Source organism: Paralichthys olivaceus, chromosome 12 (genome assembly GCF_024713975.1).
Source record: "Paralichthys olivaceus isolate ysfri-2021 chromosome 12, ASM2471397v2, whole genome shotgun sequence".
Lineage (NCBI taxonomy): Eukaryota > Metazoa > Chordata > Actinopteri > Pleuronectiformes > Paralichthyidae > Paralichthys > Paralichthys olivaceus.
The window spans coordinates 18,379,419-18,401,487 of record NC_091104.1 but is presented as its reverse complement, the minus strand read 5'-3'; the positions used below and the strand labels follow the sequence as shown (position 1 = coordinate 18,401,487).

The following is a 22,069-nucleotide window of genomic DNA, read 5'->3' as shown; positions in this document are numbered from 1 at the left end:
CTCCACTGTAAACAAGTTGGAAGGCAGATACAAACTGAAAAGGAAGGAGCCTCGGAGCGACCAAGAGCCTCCAACATGACGGAGATCTTGCTAGAATGACCACAAAGGGGCTGCCTGGAGCATCCATGGCAGTGGTCATACCAATTGTTGTCCCACTGGTGAACGATGAAGCTCCCCGGTCGTGTCTCTACCTCACCACCTTTGTCGAGCTCTTCATGCGGGACCATTCGCCCGCTCAGGCCCTCTGCTCGCTCCTGTCCATGTGCTGGTTCTGGCCGTCTGGCTGTGAGGCCGAGGAGAAGGACTTGTTGCTTGGCTCTGCGCTGCTCAGTTTGGGACGGCTCCTCAGGGACAAGCTGGCCTGCCTGGCTCAGGACATGGCCGCCTGCTTGTCTTGCCACAGAGAGGCCAAAGGGGACAAACAACCGGTAACTATTATGGGCTGTGGGGAGGATTTAGCTGAAGAAGCTGAGACTACTAACACTTGAGCTGCAAAGTTTCACACAACTCCCACAACCTTCTGTAAGCATTTGGTAAAAATATCTCCAGAAATGCGAGTCTGGACTAGTTTTACATTCTGAGAATTCATATGCTTTTTCTTTTGCATTTTATTATTATTGTAATATTGTAAAAACATTTTACAGAACAAAAGAATTGTATTATGCTACAGAATGCACAACAGATATATTATTATTACCCAAGCAGGGTATGTTGTCCCTGCCTGCTGGTGGGTTGGTTGGTTTGAATGTGTGTAGGATTGCAAACGACTCAACAGATTTCCATGATAGGAGGTGAAAGGGTGCGGTATTGGTCAGGAAAGAACCCACTGGATTTTACTACAGATCCAGATCAGAGGGCAGATCCTGGAAGTTTTTTTTCACATCCTTAACATTGTTAGATTCAGCATTTTTCAACATTTTGAAATGTATGGTTCTAGATAGAACTGACTTCTATGATGGTGTGAAATTTTGTGCAACTTGATAGAACTAGAGGGGACTGTTAGGCCTTGGCTGGGGTATGCTTTACTGGGTGCCATTCTTGTTTTTAGCCATGCTAGTGGTGTCAGGTGGGCGGTGTTGCTCAGATGGTATTGGTCCACCACTTTGGCCTAGACTGAAATATTTTAGTGCTAATTAGCAAATGTTTGTATGGTAAACATCACCTCTTAAACATTAGCACGTTAGCATGTTGTTTGTCCCAGCTAACCCTCTCCACGCAGCCCTGTCCTGGTGATCTTTAATGTTAAGCGTTCTCCTGCAAGGTTTATGGCCAGATGGGAGCAGGTCAAAAGGTTGGCGTTTGCCGCGTCTCTTTACTGTCAGGATGTTATCTCAGCAGTATGGTCTCTATTAGAGTTAATTGCATCGGTTTGACCAGCAGTTACCGTCTTTATGGACGTGTATCACTATCATATGGTCACCTTGTGCACTCAGCAGCTGTGTTATCTCCTTGTGTCCTGTCCCCTTCGGCAGTCGTGTGTTGCGGATCTTCCAGGTTGCATCGTTTTTCCTTCTGAACCACCCAGATCGAGTGATTTTGGGCTCAGTGTGGGGACACAGGGATTTCCATTAGTTATTCCAAAGTCTTGTTTGTCATCAAGCTAATATTCAATATTAGCAACAAGCATTTTCAATTGACCTTTCATTTACTTTTTGCTTTATGCTATTTCAGCATAGTGTATAGTTGCTTTCAGTACTTTGCCTTTGTAATGGCAGTTGTGCAGGAGTGGGTCTGAACAGCCGAGGGGACGCAGTAGAATGGGTGCTGTTATCTGAAGCTGGCTTCATTATTAAAACACACTCCTCTCCCAAAGCCCTCTGAGACTTTGTGGAATAATATTTGTTTAGGATGAATAATAAAAGGCATAAATGGGCTTGAGTGAAGTGAAACGAGTTCAGCCCTCCCACTCGTCTTCCTCTCTTCTCCCATCCACTCTGTTTGATTTATGAGCACGTGTCGTCTTTTATTGGGCTCTCAAAAGAAGATGGCATGGTGGCACGATAGCCCACTAACATGGCAAATGAATCACCAGTCTGCCTACTCTGCTTCATCTTTTCCCTCCACACGTATATATGTTGTTTCTGCTATGATGTGGCCTCTCCGCTGGTAAAGTGCACAGCTCCACCTTTGATTTGAGCAGCATTTCATCGGCAGAGACGACTGAACATAATGGAACATCAAATGCAGATGGAGACTGTCACTGGTGGCTGACAGGCATCACAGTGTTTCCAGCCCAGCAGCTTGAGTACACAGCTAGTTGTTTTTTATCAGGGCTTTTTAAAATAATGTTTTAAAGGGGGGGGGGGGCTCTACTTCCTTGGAAATTTATTGTGTACAATGATAGGAGCTGCTGGTTGGAGTTGGACCTTATTATATGTGTTTCTGTTGTTCAGTTTTTATGTCCAATGCGGCCTTCTGTTTATTTATTCCATGTGTAAGCACTGCTTGATACATGTCACATTTTATTCTTGTGTGAGGCCATAGTTAACATTCCTGCCCTCTTACCCCCACCGGCTCCGAGCCTCCCATTTTTGAGTCAGCCATTCCTCTATGTGTGGAGGTAACAAGCCAGAACAGTCTACATTGTACTGCCGCTATTGAGAGACTGGACACTGATACAGCACCCGGCCTCTCCATTCAGCTCTCTGGAAATCACACCAGAGAGGTCACCCAGAGCCGAAAAGGAGGAGAAGAACCAGCAGAAGAGGAAAGAGGAGTGGAGATATCTGGTGGCAAATGGGCAGAGGGAAGTAAGATGGATGGCAGAATGTGGAGGTAGAGACATGGGCCAACCAGGACTGATGCAAAGAGACAGATACGAGGGGAAGAATTCCCCCCTGTATTTGCACCAACCAAGTGGCCAGACCATCCACTACTGATTGATATGCAAAACAAGCCGGCAGCAAGCACTTTTTCTCTGCCTACGCCCATAGAATGGCAGGACAGAGGATCAATGGCTCGATCCCCATCAAAGTCCACTCTTCCCCAGAGGCAGAGGTGTAATCCAGACTGGGGCTTCTGACCCCGGGCCTAAGAGAGAAAGCGGGGCATCGGCAAATTAGAGAGAGAGTGAAGGGAAGGAGGAGGGTGAGAAAAGTTGAAGAAGAGGTTTACTGACCATCAGATGAATAATAGACGTGAACGGACCGAGATCTCAAACAGTCGAGCCAACTCCTCAGTTCTGCCTCAGATATTTTCTCCAGTTTGGTTAAGTTTGTTGACCCAAGCGCTGTCTCTGGAGCCACGATGCCGGCATCCAGGGGGGGCAGGCTGCGTAGGAAGGGCTGCTCGCTTGCCCGGAGGACCAAGCGCCAAGCCACAGCAGCGTGGAGGCTGCTCTACAGGCTGCTCTTCATGGTGAGCAGAGGACCGAGGAAGCAAGTAAATATTTAGAAAGATTGACACTGATATTTTATTCAGTTTCAGAAGAGGGCCTCATCAAGACAATGGGAAGGCATCTTTACCAAACTGGGTTACAGGGTAAATGTGGTTTAATTTCAGACGGATGAGAGGGAGGCTTACCTTGATTTATGTCATGGGAATTTTTTTGGGTCAGTTTGGAATGAAAATGTGAAAACGGTTTAAGAATTAAGATTTTTAGTTGGTTCTAGCAATTTGGAGCGAAACCTTTCACTTTGACATAAGGGATCTAGATAAATAACGTTTAATAATGCTTGCTTGTATGAAAACTGACTGAAAATGAAAGTAATGCTGCTGGATGCCATCAAATGGAAATTGTGTAGATGAAGACAAATTGACTCAACAGACTCCCAGGTCTCTTTTTTTTTTACCCTGCAAGGGTTGACAAAGACTTCTTTTCTTAATCGACTAAAGGGCAGGAGCAGCGAGAGGAGGTAGAAGTGTGATGCGGAGCTGACAGCTGTCAGGAAGAAAATATGAATATGAACCCTTGGCAGCGGCGTGGAATCCACTCGTCTTTCCTTGCGCTCCCAGGCTTTTCTTCAACCTCCTGTCCTCGACTCTTAATTGGTTATTTGGGCTAGCTGCTGGGCTGTGTTGGTAGGATTGTTGTGAGGCTATTGCAATTCCTGAGTCATGACAGTTTGTAGTCCCCCGCCTCCCCCTCTTCATTGGTCTTGCCTCCTCTCGTCATGCTCCAATGCAGGTATCTGCAGTTTAGCATTGATGAAAAACGTATTTACTCGCAAGCATATATGTTCAGTTTTTCCCCTCGTCAACTCTGTGGCTCCTCGATCATCTTTTGTGTATGTGTTCGATGTGAACCTGAGCCCATATCCTTCAAGTGTGTGGGTGATGAGAATTAACTCAAGCAGTGGTGTGTGTGTGTGTGTGTGTGTGTGTGTGTGTGTGTGTGTGTGTGTGTGGGTAGGTGGTAGCGGGCACACACACATTTTTAAAGACCCTGGCTAGGCCTCCTCTTTCTGGAGGCGCCTATAGCTGAATTAAACGGAAGATATGACCGTTATCTGTCTCCACTGGGCTGCTCTCTCCTGTCTGGAGCTGCCGGTGGGCAATTTGATGAATACGTCTCTCTGATATCCCTCAACCTCTGTGTTTCCTGCCGGGATAGTGAGAGATAGTCACTATAAATAAAAAGTATAAAATGTATAGAACTTTATTCAAAATAACAAGCCAGCAGTATGGCCTTTTTCAGCCTTAATTTGCTAATGTTAACATGAAAGCACACTAAACTAAGAAATGTTGAACATGGTGAACATGCCTGCTGATCATCAACACGTTAATGTTGTCAGTGTCAGCAATGTTAGCTAGCTGATGTAAGCATTTAGCATAAAGAACTGCAACTTCAGAGAGCTGCCAGCATGGCGACTCTTTATCTCGTTTAGACCATAGACGACACATCTCCACTTCCGCCCTCTGTCCAGAAATGAAGCCAAAATGTCCTGGATACATGTTGTACATTTGGTTCAAGAGTCTGCAAAGTAGCGATTGGGGGATGGAGCCGAGATGGCGAGGTCATGAGCCGGTCTCCGCTGTCAATCATGACGTTCCACCACGTTTTGTAGCATCAAATAACTAATAAAAACATAAATCGGTGTGATAAGAACTACTCAATGAAAGAACATCTTTGAGAAAAATGTATTTGTGTACTTTGACTTTTTTGTTTGGTCCATGTCCCGTCCAGTACCATGGAGGATGAATGGAGCATAACGTTTTTTTGTCATGCCAGCCAGTGTGTGCTCAAAGATACAGATATGTCTTGCTCTGCTTTCTGAATGTTGGTCCCCTCCACCAGTGCAAATTAAGTTAAATTTTAAATTAAATGAATTAATCAGCCCTCAGCCCGCTGCTGTGGGTGGTGGATCACTTTAAAGAGGCTTAGCCCAGACATGCACAGAAGACACAGGAGAGGACCCCCCCCCCCCCCTTCTGTCTGTTCCTCTATTTTCTGTCTTTCAGTCCATCACTCTATATACTGTAGCATTGTAGGCCGGTCTCTGGAGTGGCCGTGCTATAATGAGCTAGCTGATGAGTCGCAGGCTTATTAATGGAAGCCCTGATTGTCTGTGTGCTCTCTGGGAGTGGATTGGGTGGGAGAGGTTGTGGGTGGGTGGTATAGCTCACACCAGTATTGGAGCTGAGTGACTCAGACAAGCTTTTGCACACATCTCAGTGTGTGTGTGTGTGTGTGTCTGTGTATGTGTGCGTGCCTCGACGCCTGCAGTGTGAGAACGAAGGGTTTATCGATCCATGTTTGTTACTGTGCAGTTGTTCAGTCATGAGTTGCACTTGGATGCTTGCTCATGCAGTATTTTTGATAGCAAACCCCCCCCCCCCCCCCCCACACACACACACACATTCTTGTACTTCTTCGTAGTGAGGACACTCATTGGGATAATGCATTCCTTACACCCTTATCCTAACCTAGACCTACCCCTAAGTCTTAACCCTCGAACAACCCATTGAAAGTGAGTCAGAGAAATAGTACCAGACAAAATGTCCTCACTGTATATGGTTTAGGCTCAAAATGGTACATGAACACACTTTCATTCTTCTGCGTCTTAGTGAGGACACTGTCATAAACTCCTTACTCTTAAATAATCCATTACAACTACATGTCTCACCCATACCTTAACCTCATTCTAACCCTCACCCTAAAAGCAATTCTTAACTCTCACTAACATCCCTTTGAAAAAGTTAGAAAAGGTCTTTGCTCAAAATGGTCCTCACAAAGATATAAGTACAAATTCACACACACACACACACACGCACGCACGCACGCACGCACACACACACACACACACACACACACACACACACACACTATGGAGAGTGCTGAGCAGCTGTTTTGGCTCCTGGCACATATTGGCCAATCCACTGCTCTGTGTTGCTGTGCAGCAGATTTAAAACCTGCTATTACTGGCACCTATCAGCCCTTGCTGATTGTAAGGACCCGGCCGCAGATTATAGTGCTACATCATGTTATTTACTTGAATTAAGGAGGACCGGCCATCATGAGGCTATTTTTAGCACAAACATTATAATTGACTGAGTATGTTCCCTACAGTTTAGCAAAGCTTGGTGCAGTTGATGAAGTGATGTGCTTTAGTGACTTGTAATGTAAAGAAATTGGGTTGTATTTTATTAAGTGTACATTTGCTATAACACATTCAGCAGAGTGGCAGCCATGATTGTTTTCTTCACTACCTTTTTTTATGTATATTCCAGAACTTAGAACAGATCATGTTTAATTTTCTACTACAGTCTCTTACCACAGGCAATTCAGCCCAATATAAATTAATGCTTTATCTATCTCCAGTGAACACCTCTGTAAATGGTGTGACGCTGAGTTTCGTCTTGGGGTTCCACCTTTCAAAGAAGTACAAAGCAGGGCTGAAGGAAGTTTCAAATTTTGTGAAAGCAGCTAGAGTTAGAAAGTGAGCTGCTCTTTACCCCCCTCCCTCACTTCCTGGAAATACATACTATTCCTAGCATGACCACCTGGGGCCTCTCAGCATGTCACATTTTCTGGAACCGATGTGACACAAAGCTGCATAACTGTCCATTATGGATTTAGAGGAAGAATGTAATGTGCTATAATACTATCTGCTGGGATATCCAGTCAGTCTTTCAGATGCACTTTAAAGTCTTTGATGAAAATCCAATTAGCATGGAGTGCACAACTAAATCTCCATATCGTCATTAGCATGCCCAGGAGAGTAGCTGGCCATGTACAGTGTAGGACTGTATAGATCATTATTTCTTACAACTGTGGAGCCGGAATCATTAGTGGTGAATGGTTAAAAGAGGAATTTTAATGCATCTCGGAGAATATGTTTGTAGGCACATGCATGGAAATTCTTAGAACAAGTATGATCCTCTTTTTATCCATCTGGCAATTATAATCCCTAAGCTTCCTAACCTAAATACACCCTCTCTCTCTCTCTGTCGCCCCCTACAGAGCGTGGACACTGTGTGCACTCTCTACCAGTCCTTTCAGGAAGGCTCAGGCACTGGAGGACTGATGGAAGAGCCTCGGGTGAGGCAGGGAGGCGAGCCGGGGTCGGGTCCTGCGGGTGAGGCCACCCTGCTCAGACCTTGCCCCAAGCACATGAGCGCCACTGAGAGGTTACGAAAGGTCATCCAGGAGCTGGTGGACACAGAGAAGTCCTACGTGAAGGTGAGACCACACATCTTTGACTGCTGTCCCATTAGAATATGTGTTCCAATTATTTTGAAATGACACACATAACAGGAGCCAATAGCCTGTTAGCTTAATTTAACATAAAGACTGGAAATAGAGGTAAAACATCTGCCTACTAGGAGCTCAAGAATAAACATGTTACAGCTCTTTTGCTTTTTATCGAATCAAAAACTTAAGTGTTAGAAAAACAACTTTAACAGGTTTTATTATATGCCTCAATATTTCTTGGCCGAGAGCAGTTGAGACTAGAATAGCAGTATATCAGTAGAGCACATACTTCCACCAAGGCCCAACAGCCCACTTACGTTAAAACATAACCAAGGCAACATCACATTGCTCAGCTACACATTAGTGGTAGTTAGAGATTTACAGTCCTATTTGTAACCATACAGCTGCTGCAAAAGCCTACACCTTTAAGCCTTTAAATGTGCTGGATCCAGATTTTTATCTGGGTCCGAACAATGTTGCACTTATAGATACCGACCCACATAATTATCTGATAAATCAATGAAAATGTTGGAAAAATGTCAATGTTAAAGAAAGAGGAGAAACAATCTGGCCCCTGCTCTGGATCTCCACCAGAATCTATTGGGTTCTTCGCTGACCCATACCACATCCTTCCAGCAAGTGTCGTGGTAACCCATCTAGTAGTTTCTGCGTACTCCTGCTAAATAACAAACACAGATGAAAACATGTTGTTGGAGGTAAACATTTAAATATTATTGCTTCCGGCACATAAGATAGACATAGTCTGACGTATAACCCCCCATAAAACTGCAAATTTTCATTTTTACACTTGATTAAAGAAATTAGATATAACATACGAGGTGCAAGGTGGATTGTTAACTTTGGGAAGAGCCAGGATACATGTTTCCTTGTTTCTTTCTTTACTCTAAATAAAGCTAAAGCTCTGCTGCTCACTAATATGAGTGCTGTGAATATTCTCATCTACCTCGCAGAGTGAATATTGTCTCATTACTCCTTTTAGATATTGTGCTTGGTAATATGCATCATCATCACAACAAGAGTAGACCTTAAAGAGATGGTGTTTACTGTGTCACAGATGAAGCTTATTATTATTTATCTTCCTCCCGCCTAATCACTGCTGCCCTTTTGCTGTTTTCCTATACAACCTTTTTCTCACCGACGCATGTAAAGGAGCCAGATTCACGATCTTCTTGTGCCTGGAAAACTTGGGATGGCTGACATTTGTTCCTCTTTCATCTCTATCTCTCATTTTTCATCAACTCCCTTCCCTCCTGCACCCCTCTTCTTCTGCAACCCGCCGTTGATTTGTAATTTTGCGCCTGTTCACCTGAATCTATGCACCGCTAGTGCCTAAAGGTAGCGAGGGGAAGGGGATGAGGCAGAGGAGGAGGAGGAAGCTCATAAATCAACCTAATGAGAATATCCTCACCGATACCAAGACAAGCTACAGCCCCATTAAAGGGCTGGGGGGGTGTTGAGGTGGGGGATTATGGGAGGGAGGAAGAAAGAGGTTATAAAGTGAGAATAAGCAGTGGTCTGATGATAAAAAGGATGTTAAATGACACGTGGGATAAAAGAATGGTTTGGACTTATTTTCACTAACCTTGTTTTTTGATTTTTTTTTGTTGCAGGACCTGGCCTGTTTGTTTGAGATCTACTTGAAACCCCTGCACAACGAGAGTTTCCTCACACTGGACGAGGTACGTGACGTGTGTGTGTGTGTGTGTAGAAAGAATGGAGCATGTATGGAGAGGTGAAGCACCCACAGGCGTGTCCTGGGAGGCGTGGAGGTGATATAGGACGTCAAATTCATTGAGCGTTTATTACCCAGAGGTGTTGGTGATGATCTCTCGTAGGCCAGAGCTCCCTCATTACCACTGCATCGGGCCGGAGGAGAAATTAGCATCCCCCTCTGCTGACCTTCTAGCGTCGTTTGAGGGACACACCAATCCTAAGAGGAATTTTCCCCTTTAAGCATTCAGCTCTGTTTCACGTCCCATAGTATTTCTGTCCACTGATTTCACTGCACAAGTGGGATTTATTTCTGTCTTTGTGTTGCTGTGAGAACATATAGAGAAGCAGCAGTGTGCTAATGTCCACAGAGTAGCCGTCCATGTCCCAGACGTGACCTCAACATAGGACATCTCTCTCTCTCTCACTCTCTCCCAAGACACACTACTAGTCGATAGGCCACTGAGCACTGGGGCAAATTAAAAGGCCATTATGGGACAGTGGGATGTGTCCAGGCACAAAGCGGACAAGGGCGAGTTAGACCCTGAACGCCTTTTAATGAAGGGAAGTGTTGACCCTGTGTTTGTGTGATGGAGAGGATGTGTTAGACTGTACTTGTGTATTCGGTGTATATTTGTGCTGTGTTTCTAGCAGGGTTATGGCTTGTCCCTGAGTACCTCTATCAGAGATGGATCCATCAGTTCGGAGGTGTTATAACACTCCAGGGTGCCAGGGCGACTGATTGTTATGAATTACAGGCTATTTTCACTATTAGGGCTCTGGTTTTTTTGCTGTGGCTTCATGTTCCCTCTCCTTTCTGCCCCCTTTCTCTGATATTTTCCTCACTACATCCTTATCCATCACCTTCCCACAATTCCAAACCACCCCTTTACACCGTCCCCCTCCTCCTCAGATGGACAGTCTGTTCGGCAGCCTGCCCGAGATGTTGGACTTCCAGAGAGTCTTCCTGCAGACGCTGGAGGAGCGGATCGCCTCCTCGCCCGACTTCAGCACCCTGGAGACCCCCTCACAGTTTAAGGTGAGACACACGCATAGTAACACATCAGATTCAGCGTACGTTCTGCAGATATAGGTGATATAGGGGATGTTGGCCGCGTTTCCAAACACTCGTGTGATGTTTGAGATCTTGCAGTTTATAAATAAAGGAAGTGATGTGTGACAGCAGCATTGTTGGCTGATTTATAGCTTCGATATGACAAGGTGTGGGGTCTATTGATCCAGGTGGTGGTTCACTTGGTTGGATTGTGAGCTGCTAAAAGCTCATGTTCGCAAGAGGTTAGACCAGAGGGACAGGGCAGAGGGGGCATTTGAATCGTCTTCCATGAGAGAGAGAGGACAGAGGCTCGGTCACGACTTCACATGTTCTCACTCTTTTTTTTTTTTCTCTCTCTCTGCTTCTGTGTGGCAACACTCACCCCCTGTCTTTTCTGTATTTCCCCTCACACCTTCGGCATTCACAGAAGCTGCTGTTTTCTCTCGGGGGTTCGTTCCTCTACTACGCCGACCACTTCAAGCTCTACAGCGGCTTCTGTGCCAACCACATCAAGGTCCAGAAGGTCCTGGAGAGAGGTACGACCAGAGACGTTATAACAGAGACAAATCACATCAAACATCCTGAATAGAAAAGTCTGTAATGGCAAAGATGGCAGCTTTATGACACATATTCTGCCCCATCCCCCATTAAGCCTATTGTCTGCTTCATAACAGCTGAACAGAAACATATTTACCTTATAGTGCTGGTGATAGTAATGGCAAATGGAGTGTATTTATACATCACCTTTCTGGTCTAATTGCCCGCTTAAAGTGCTTCAAGTCTCCTTCACCCATTCATACACAATTATACAGTGCTTCTATATGCAGGGCCTTTTCTATCAAACCATTCATACACTGCTTGCACAGCCATCAGGGGCCATTTGCGGTTCAGTATCTTGCTTAAGGACTGGAGGAGCCGGGGATTGAACCCCCAACAGTCTTGTCAGTGGACCACCCGCCCCTTACACTGGCACAAGCGTAACATTGCTTAGAAGTGTGAGCTATGGAGAATAGAAAAGCAGTTGAACCCTTATTGTGGGGCACAAACACTAAATGAATAAAATAGGTTTTTAGTTTAGCTGTTTTCAGACATGAACTCCAGAGAATGTTTGCACAACTGTTTGCACGGACTTTCTATGTTGAATCAGAGATACCTCACATCACGCGTTTAAGGGTTGGCTCTCTCTTTTGAGAAATTATATACAAAGAAATGTCCCAGAGTGAGAGAGGGGATAAAAGTGACGTGAGCTGTACTTCTCCAATTTACCACAAGCCCTGTCCCATCATCATCATTATCGTGCTCCAACACACAAATGATCAGAATGACAAAAACAGAGTTCTTCCTGTGATCTACGCTTCTAAACATTCACAGCCATTACCTGTTTCACAAGCAGACGAAGTTTAAACAAACAAATGCGTTTCTTTACGCGCATACTTTGAATAACCTTGTCAGCTGACGGCAGTTATGCGGCCGTAACATGAGTGGCCATAATAACTCCTTGTGTCTTCCACAGCGTTTGACAGAGCAGAAGTTTTAAAGGTGATTTACGCCCAATAAGATGTGGGCCTTTGTGCCACCTTTTGGGAACGCTGCCCGGTGCAGAGGGAACTGTAAGGAGATTGGCTTCTTTGATGACATGAAGGGGGATGGGGAGGAGAAAATTCCCCCCCACCCCCTGTGCTGCTTAAATCTGCCCCATTACCAGAATTGCATGGGATATTCCTCGAAGTAAGCTGCAGAATGGATGTTTAATAGGATTAGATGGAAGAAAAATGTCTGATGGGTCAGAATTATCTAGATGAGAATAAAATGCGGTAAATATGGTTATCAAAGCAGCACTGTGTGTGAATGGGTTTTCTGCACAGTTAAATGTTTTTTTAAAGAATCGCACAAGTTAGAATTATTGATAAATGATCACCAGTGGACTATAAAAACATGTTATGTTTCACAGGAAAACAGCTCTGTTACTTTTAGATGAGCTGTTATCTGCAAACCAAAAGTAGACAGAAGCCTTTAAAAAATATATATTTATAATTATTTATTGTTATTATTATTATTATTATTATTGTGACCGCCACCAAGGAAGTTATGCTTTCATCAGCGTTTGTCTGTCTGTTATTCAGCAGGATTACGCAAAAACTCCTGGACAGATTACCATAAAATTTAGAAGAAGGATGTGGTATGGGTCAAGGAAGAAGCCATAACATTTTGGTTCAGATCCAGATCAGGGGCCGGATCCAACAGTTGTGAGAGCATTTAATTTGTGAGATTGGATTTTTCAACATTTTCATTGATTTGCCAGAGGATCATTCATGGATCATGATGAAAGATTTCAGGCTGGGTTAGGGGACTCATTTCTATCTTTGGTGTAGCTTGATTGATTTCAAGGGGACTGTTGTGCCTTGGCAGAGGTATGTGCTCCACGGAGGGACATTCTAGTATTATACTGAGTAATAATTATTCTATTTCTTTACTTGGATTCATATGGTGAAAAATGACTGGTTCTTATGTCCCAATGATTATTCTTAAGTACTTGAGTCTGTGGTCAGCGTCAACTTGAACTAAAATGGCTCCACGTATATGAGTGAAGGGACAAGATGCCAGCAGCAGGTTCACAGGGTTTATACACCCTGTTCTTTGACCACTAATATTAGATCAACATGTAGCATGATAATTGGAGAGCACAGTGTCACAAAGTGGTGGTTGCACAGTGGACACACACACACACACACACACACACACACACACACAGTGTTGCTCAGCATGACACAGAACACCCGGTGCAGCCTGGTCACAACCAGCTGATCCAAAGACACCGAAAAAAAAAAATGTGTGGGTGTTTGTCAAACCCTTGGAGTAATTATAACCTGTGTCTGCCTGTCTCTGCCGTCCTCATCACTCCCCTCCCTTTCCCATCATGCCAAGGGCACTGGGTTGCCTCAGCTCCCCTGTTTATTTGTCGACTCGTTAATTGCCTGCCAATTACTCGGGGAGGCGTCGATGCGGCTGCCTGTCTGTGGCTGGGAGTGCTACAATTAATACTTTAATGGCCCCCCTCAGTTCGCCTTGTGGAAGAACGCTGCTCTGGGAAAATGTCATCACCTTTACAGACGGCTTGTTCGGTTTTATACCTCCATATTTTACACGGTGCTGTTGGCTTCAGTGGAAACACAACCGCCACAACATGATCATTTTTACCAGGTTGTAAACAAAAGAGTATTTAAGTAACTCATCATCATTCTACTTTTACTGTGTGAAAACACTTTGTCTTCCATTTATTAAAATCCTCCGAGGTGATGCACTGAGTAAAATGGATTCATTAGTGGATGTTTACACTTTTAAATGGTGCAGCCGTCATGGTAGGTTGAGGAGAAGCCTACACCACCCTCTGCTGGAGACATGTTATTGCACCATGATTCTGCACCAGCCTGCACTGGACTAATTATATGCAATGAAAAGTCAGCAGTTTTTGACATCACACATCTTTAGTTACGTTGCCTTGAGACCACAAACATGAAAAACAAAGATCACTGCCTGCTTAAAGATCCATATTAATACAGTGTGTGGTTTTTTTCAGCTAAGACAGATCAGGCCTTCAAGGAATTCCTGGATGCGAGGAACCCCACCAAGCAGCACTCATCCACCCTGGAGTCGTACCTGATTAAACCGGTGCAGAGGGTGCTCAAGTACCCCCTGCTGCTCAGGGAGCTGGTCTCCCTCACTGACGCTGACAGCGAGGAGCACTACCACCTCAACGGTACAGAGAGATGCATGCACATTTATATATATGCACCATTGTTGAGCAATGCATCCACTAGGGGCAGCGCAGAGGCAAAGGTTTCTGTCAACAATAAATATGGTGACAGTCGAGGAGGTTGTGATAATGTTCCTCATTTGTCTGTCCCTTTCTTACCATCTCTTAAAGTCTCTACTCAAAAAGTCCAACGTGTGATAGTCGTGCTTATGATCGTCTTGCTTGAACTATTGGCAACACCGCCCCCTCCATGATTTCCTGTGGTACTGCTCCATTTCGTCCATATCCGTAAACTTTCAGAAGACGTTCACAAACAAGTACAAAATAAACGGACAGAAGGCTCCAGCTGTTAAAATAATATTTTAACCAAAAGTAAAAATCATCAGTTATTGAAGAAAATGAAATATATCCTAGACATTACATTTTCATGAGCTGTAAGCCATAATCATTGAACTTAAAAACAACGTTCCCATGATGCAGCTGTAATACTTTACATACGCTCACGCTGTCGTGCATCAGTGATAGATCTTAGCATGTAAGATTTGGCATTTTCCAACACACAATGCAAATAGGATGAGCAAATAAAACCTGCTACTGTCGTACAAAGCACTCTAATGTATGGTGAACACTTCTGCTCCTGTCACTGCAGAGGCTCTGAAAGCCATGGAGAAGGTGGCCAGCCACATCAACGAGATGCAGAAGATCTACGAGGATTACGGCTCCGTGTTTGATCAGCTGGTTGCTGAGCAGACCGGACACGATAAGGAGGTAGATGCACATTTTTTGAATCAGGTTCAACATAAAGTTGCATCTTTTCTACATTTAGATAACTACCCTTCCTGACACTTACCACAAAGTTTCAACTGCTTCAACCCAGCAGAATACCAAGACATCTGAGTGGAGCTGTTTGGCTCCTCATGTTGTTTATGCCGTCTTCTGTGCATTGCCTCTAGGGACTGAATACATTTCCAAATTGATGGAATATTTAGTTTGTAGGCGCTGCAGCATAAATATTCAAAGTGAGCGCTAAATAACGTTGTCTAGGGTGCTGTATGTTTTCAATGCATTTAAACAGGCTCTTAGATAAACCGGAGAAAGTTTGACATGTTATTCTTCTGTCTCCGCCCCCTCCTCCAAAACCCTCCCCTCCCGTTCTCAGGTCACAGAGATCTCGATGGGCGAGTTTCTCATGCATTCCTCGGTGGTGTGGCTCAACCCGCACCCGTCACTGGGTCGCATGAGAAAAGACCCTGAAATGACCGTGTTTGGTGAGTCACACACACACACACACACACACACACACACACACACATTTCCAAGTCCCAAGTTTGCAGTTAAAATGTTTAAACAGCACAAAACAGGAGTATTGGGTTTGTTGCAGAGCCTCACAGAATTGCCAGCAGCACCGCTTAAACAGATCTCAGTGAATTTCAATACCCATAGCTGTAGCACGGATATATACTTTAAAGCTTCAAGCCAGCATCTAAAATGCTTCTGTGGGTTGGTGTCGGCTTTCCCCAAGAGGCGTTCGCAGTCAGAACTAACGCTGCTGTTTTCCCTCTCACCAGTGTTCAAGAAAGCAGTGATATTGGTCTACAGGGAAAACAACAAGCTGAAAAAGAAGATGGTAAGTATTGTGTCTGCTGCGCTCATTTACTCACAACATACCATCAAGTATTTGTTATGAAACTTATCATTGTTCGCTCTTTTCCCCCTCATGTGACATTTTTATGCGATGACCAGGCCAACCCTCGTTCAGCACTTTCTCACGGAGATTCAGACCCTTTTAAGTTCCGCTGGCTCATCCCGCTCTCTGCGCTGCAAGTCAGATTGGGAAATACTGCAGGTAAGAGGCTGGCGCGCCGCCACATTAGCCCCACTAAATCACTCACAAAGTACATCCTCTAAATCTTTTTGTTCTTTCTCTCCCTCATATTTCCACACACACACACACACCCTTCAGCTCATTGTCCTGGGCCACACACACACACACACACACTTTTTCTCTTCTGGCATTTTCATTCAGCGCCCTCCTTTCTTATCTCCTCCTGAAACCATAAACCATGTATGGACAGTGTGATTAAAAGTCTCCCTCTGTATTTCCTCGGTCTCACAGGAACAGGCACAGAGAGCAGCTGCATCTGGGAGCTGGTTCACTCCAGGTCTGAAGTGAAGGGCCGACCGGAGACCGTCTTCCAGCTGTGCAGCAGGTCAGAGATTCCACTTTAGGTGCAATCAGTCATGATTAACTCTGGTAGACATCCCATGGTCTTTCTACCCGTGACACACACAAGAATATTGTTTTTTTTAAAGGATAACCCTGAAGGTTTATTACAACTTTGCTCTTATCTTTGCACTTTGGCCACAATTTCCTCACACTAATTATAACACTGTACTCATTCGTCATTTAGCTTAGCATAAAAAATGGAAAGAGCTAGCCTGGCTCCAAGGGCAGATCTCTGTGCATTTCTAAGCTTTTTTGAGCAAGGATCAACTTTCAAAATAAATCTAATCACGTGTGGCTTTGTATCAAAGCTGTTGTGCCAACAGTGAACAAGGAATGGATTTTAGATTAATAATTGGCCCCTCTGTGTAATATGTGGACCCCCGAACCCACCTTCTTGCTCCTCTTCTCTATTTAACACATTGTTTTGCACAGAATAAACACATACAATTTATTAGACATGCTGGCAAACAATTGTTTTTTCCCTTTGGATTGAGCCGGTTTCCCAGTTTCCACCTCAAAGCTAAGCTAATCTACAGTAGCTCTATATTTGGCAAACAGATGAAAAGCAGTATCCATCTGAGTCCTCTAACTTCTTTCCTTTTAAGTGTTAAATCCATTCCTTTAATCATGACTTAAAATACTCACAAGAAAATGCTGTATATTCACTAGAAAATGTTTCAATTTGTTGTAATTATTGATTAAGTATTTTTCATTTGTCGTCCAATAATCTTTTGTTTTCATATTATGGTTCCTAAAGAAGACCCTGGGCTATTGGCTGTTTAATTTCTTCCCATTAATGTAATGTTTACTCCGAGTGTCTCCATGTAAACTGGGACCATTGGAAATTCTCATTACACAGTGAGAAACTGGGATCACTGCTAATGAACTAAACCCCCCGTGACACTGGGGGACACAATGGGACTCTCTGACCAATTTACTTAATTTATATTTAGCTACTGAAATCAAGTTTAAAAATACCCCGCGCTCATGTTAGTCTGGTACCTCGTCTGTGTCCTCCTCAGCGTGCCGGAGAGCAAGGTCAGCATCATCAAGGTGATCCGCTCCATCCTCAGGGAGAACGTGAGGAGGAACATGAAGAACGAGGGGACGCTGGACAGGAGCTGCAAGGACCGTCTGGCCCCTCTGCGCAGCACCCTGCCCTCCTCAGCCAGGCTAGGTGAGTGTTAAAGAATTCTTGTAAAAAAAATACGAAGATCAATGAAACACGAGTACCAGACACAGCTTTCTGAAAAAGCCAAAAAAAATGTATCTTAACAAAATGTGTAATATCTACATTAGAGTGTAGGTCCTGATATGCTAGGCAGGGATTGGTCACATCAGCTGACCTAACTGTCTGTCAGGTTTGGATCAGGCTTGGCTAATTTCATCTCTAGCTCTTTAAAGAGAACGGCTATCAGGGTCTGGTTAGATTTCTCTGTGGCTCAGACCGGTTCAGGAAGACAAATACAGCCTGAGCTGCCGTGTAATCTTTGATTCTTCCTGGCTGGCATTTAGCCTTTAAGGTCATTGGCTTTAAAAAAACATGATCAACTTTGTAACACTTAGTTTTTAGGCCATAATGAACCAAAGGGGCCTTTGGTCCGAGTGTTTTGCTCAGATAAGATTTTTAACCTCCGTCTCCACCTACGTTACCAGGTTCCTCCAGAGCTTCCTGGTTGTGTAAGCAGCCACTTGGAGATCTCTCCACCCAGCCAGGAAACTTGAAGCTGGGGCCAGACTCCGACGAGGGAAGCCTCAGCAGCGGAACCTGCAGTTTATCCGGGGCTCCCCCACCCTCCACCACCTCTGACTCGCATATCCTCCCTGCCCAGCAGAACTGGTCTGAGACACCTGCGTCCAAATCACAACCCCGCTCCGCCTCCGTCAAAGAGTCGGATATTTTGAGTGACGAGGACGACGACGGCTTCAGTGAGGGGGGAACGAGGATTGACAGCGGAGACAGCAGCTCCCCAACGAGCACCATCGAGGCCCAGTTCCTCCAACTTGACCTCACAGAGGAGGCCGTGTCAAACTGTGCGCTGGCGCCCTGTGTTCAACCCGAGGGCATCGGGGACACTCCTGAAACTCAACCCAAACTGCTGCGAGGACACTTCAATGCCGTTAAGAGGAAACCCAACAGTTTCAGGAGGAGTCCGGCTGCACTGCTGAACATGAAGGAGCACAGCAGGTCACTGGACGACCACACAGGTGCAGCATCATCGCACGGGATGGTGGACCTCAACACGCTGCTGGAGCGAGAGTTTAGCGTTCAGAGTCTGACGTCTGTAGTCAATGAAGACTGTTTCTATGACCAAGCTGAGAGCTGTGCCACTGACTCTGGAAATGCCATCTCCTCATAAAGAGCGGCACTTACAAGACTATGCTGTTCCCACTCCACAGGTTTGTGGTCGTAAGGTGTGGCTGACTTAAGGCCGTACACCACAGTAGGGGAACCTCCTGTAATTCATCGCTTGTTCTATAAGGGTGGATGTGAAGCTGTGTCTCAGTTCAGAAGTGGGTTTATAACACACTTACCTGCCTGCTGAAGGAAATGTTTTCTAATGGAAGCTGTCACAGAGAGGTGAAACTAGGTGATTTCTATCCCAATGATGATGACTGCAAGCACTGATGCGTACCCACAGCCTCCTCGGCTCCCTGGTCTTCGCTGCCTCACTTAAAACCATCTGTTGGATGTACTCCATCCAAGTTTTCCCCCGCAGCTCATTCTGAAGAATCGCGGAAAACATTCTTGGTCCCTCAGTGCCAAAAGCGGAAAGACGGGTCCTCAAAAGGGCAGATATGTCTTCAAGATCACATCAGCGCTCTGGGACAGTTCTGGCACATTCAGGATTGATGAAGTATTTAGTTTTCACAGAACCAAAGACTGTAGGTCAACACTTACTCTACATAATATCTGTAAAAAAACAAAACGAATGGAGACACTGAGCCACAGAGCTCGAGTCCCAGATAAGGAGGGACACTGACATCAATGAAGAGGAAGACAAAGCCTTTTTTGCGGTATTTTGTGCACTAAAGTACACTGTTTGCCTATATGATTGAACAATTTTTTATTTGTACAGGTTTTTTATGTTATGACTGCTGTTTTTTTAATTTATTAATAGGTTTGATTATGCATATTTTAGCAGGTTTTGGTTGAAGGCTTGAACAGTTAAGATTTGGTCGACTCTTATAGAAAAAAAACAGTTTGGCGTTTATTCACTTCATTTTAAATGTAGCCTACTGGAGATTGTAATTTCCAGTGAATGCATTTGAATGTAAAGATGTTTTGAGACATGGCTGCTTCATTGATGAATGATTTGAACTGCAAATAATGTGTTAAACCCAACGTTTCTTTTTTATGTTTATGTCCTGTATATATATATATATCATCTTTTCTATCCTCGACACATTGACGTATTCACTCATTCAAACTTGACACTGTACAGACGAGAAGTAAAGGCAGGAATTTGCAATAAAAGCAGCTGATATTTTTTGTAAGTCATTGTTTGCCGTAGCCTAGTTCAGGTTGAGGTGCTACACAAAAGGCAAACCACTAAAACAACAGCACTCCTTACTTTCTCAGCTACCATGCCTTTAATGCTAGGATACCAATGAATGTGAATGCCCCCCTTGATTCCATTTTTTTATGGAATTGTTTTATAAATAAAAGTTTTATCTGTGAACAACGACTGGTGGACAGTTGCTTTCTTCAAAGCCTTGTCACTTTGTTTTTTTTTGCATATCCTGTATGTTGTATTGACAGGTAGAAGCAGTGCTGGGAACTGAGTCTTTTATCAGAGTCGGTCCCAGGACACGACTCACCGCACTCGTCTCTGATTAGCTGTCACAAGAAACACACTAATATATCCTGGTACTGGAAGAAAAGGTATATCCTCTATAGAATATGTGACAGAAGTGGGCCAGATACAGAAAGGCTTAAAAAAAAGCTATCCTGCAGTGCTCTGATCTTATACATGTGCAGTTAACCATGCAGCATGCTGGGAAATTTTCTATGTGCTGATTATATTTCGCAACTCCACAAGGTCAATTCGTTTTTCTAATGTTAATATTATTTTATATTAAAGCCTGCAGACTGAAAATACCCAAATAATCAATGAAAGAATGTTTTAGAGTCTTAGCTCTATTATCTGCAAGGTTATCCAGTCGTTATCTGCTACCATACAAGAAGGTGTAGAGAATAATACTTGGGTGATTAAATCACCTATGTTAGGTTTTTATGGCAGCCAGTGGATGGAGGCATTATGTTTCCAGGTTGTCTTTTCTTAAAATTTGGAGTAAATGTTCACTTTGACTCAAGGATTTAAAACTGATTAGAATTTTATGGTCAATGGTCAAGGTCCCTACAACATCACAAAGCTAATTTGTAGGCTATGTAGGCTGTGGCTCAGGAGATGGAGTGGGTCGTCCACTAACCAGAAGGTCTGTGGTTCAATCCCAGAAATTGTCTGGCACATATAGCGGCACTATATGAATATGGGAGAATGGCAATACTGTACAGTAAAGTGCTTTGAGTGGTCATCAAGACTATTAATGTGCTATGAAAATACAGACTGGACTTGGACTGATTCGATTTTGGTGGTTTAAGGTCAGAGGTCGCTGTGGCCTCACAGAACATGTCTCTGGATTCTTGAACATTATATCTCAAGTCTTGCCTTCATGGAATTTCGACTAGTTAGTAATTTTGAACTTTTGACTAGTCGTCACTTTGACTCAAAGATGAACTGATTAAATTTCCGTGGTCAAAGGTCACAGTATGAGTCAGGTCAAAGAAATGATATAGACTGGAGCTGCTCTGGTTAGCAGAGACATACAACCACAGGGCGGTAATTCTAGATTTTTAAATTCTAATTTTAATGTATAAGATAAAGAATGTGATATTTCTTCTTTCAATGTCACTATTCAGCTTTAAAAACCTCAAAAACAATTAATCTTGTTAGAAACTAGACTCAGCTCATTGGGACATTTGTGTGTTTTGGATGAAATGGGTCTTTAAGACAATTTTTACAACCTGCTGCCAACCCACCACCTGTTCACTGGGATACACTCCACTAATCTACACAGGGACAGCTACATGGAAGGGCCATGATTAGTACTCTGCTCCTAGCGAAGTTTTAAACTGAGTCACAGAGGGTTTTTTTATGATATAGTGATGAGCAGACATTTAAATGTGTGGACAGATAATATTAGAGGAAGCATCTAGAGCTGTTTCTCTTTATTTTACAATCAGTGTGTTCTGATGGAGTCTATGCTGCAGCTTCACTTTGAGCTGTGACATGAACAGAGATATAAAGTTGTGTTTGGTTCAGGTCAGGTGTGATTTATGATGATGCCACAAACTGAGACAGCAGTGACAGTTAAATGGTGTGAAACCACAGTAAAGGGTTTCCAGGTTCATTAGGATCAGTGGTGCAGAGCTCATTCTTTTTGATTGGGTTAAAATGATTAAAACTTGTTTTATGTGGGAATGAGTTAAAGTTAAATGTCCTCTAGTCACCTCTAAGTGAACAGTGTTTCCTGTCTGCAGAATCACAAATGCACAAAAAGGCAGTGCACAGCACACTGTAATACTACAGTGGTTGGAAGTTCAATTTTATTCTTACTTTTTACTTAATTATTTGATTACTAGATATCCGTTTTACTATTTTTAAT

General features: G+C 43.9%; 1 protein-coding gene across 12 annotated transcripts in view; it reads left to right on the top strand.

The window, feature by feature from the left end:
- The window catches only part of tiam2a (TIAM Rac1 associated GEF 2a), a 92,258-nt gene extending 72,170 nt beyond the window's left edge, over positions 1-20,088 (top strand). For all 12 annotated transcript variants that reach the window (XM_069536421.1, XM_069536420.1, XM_069536413.1 and 9 more), the window contains 12 exons: positions 7,403-7,621; positions 9,265-9,333; positions 10,278-10,403; positions 10,846-10,954; positions 13,996-14,175; positions 14,822-14,940; positions 15,332-15,440; positions 15,741-15,799; positions 15,916-16,018; positions 16,289-16,382; positions 17,422-17,576; positions 18,056-20,088. In XM_069536421.1, coding sequence (XP_069392522.1) covers positions 7,403-7,621; positions 9,265-9,333; positions 10,278-10,403; positions 10,846-10,954; positions 13,996-14,175; positions 14,822-14,940; positions 15,332-15,440; positions 15,741-15,799; positions 15,916-16,018; positions 16,289-16,382; positions 17,422-17,576; positions 18,056-18,759 — 2,046 coding nt within the window. In that variant the 3' untranslated portion in view covers positions 18,760-20,088. The remainder of the gene's footprint in view (positions 1-7,402; positions 7,622-9,264; positions 9,334-10,277; positions 10,404-10,845; positions 10,955-13,995; positions 14,176-14,821; positions 14,941-15,331; positions 15,441-15,740; positions 15,800-15,915; positions 16,019-16,288; positions 16,383-17,421; positions 17,577-18,055) is intronic.
- The last annotated feature ends 1,981 nt before the right edge of the window (positions 20,089-22,069 follow it).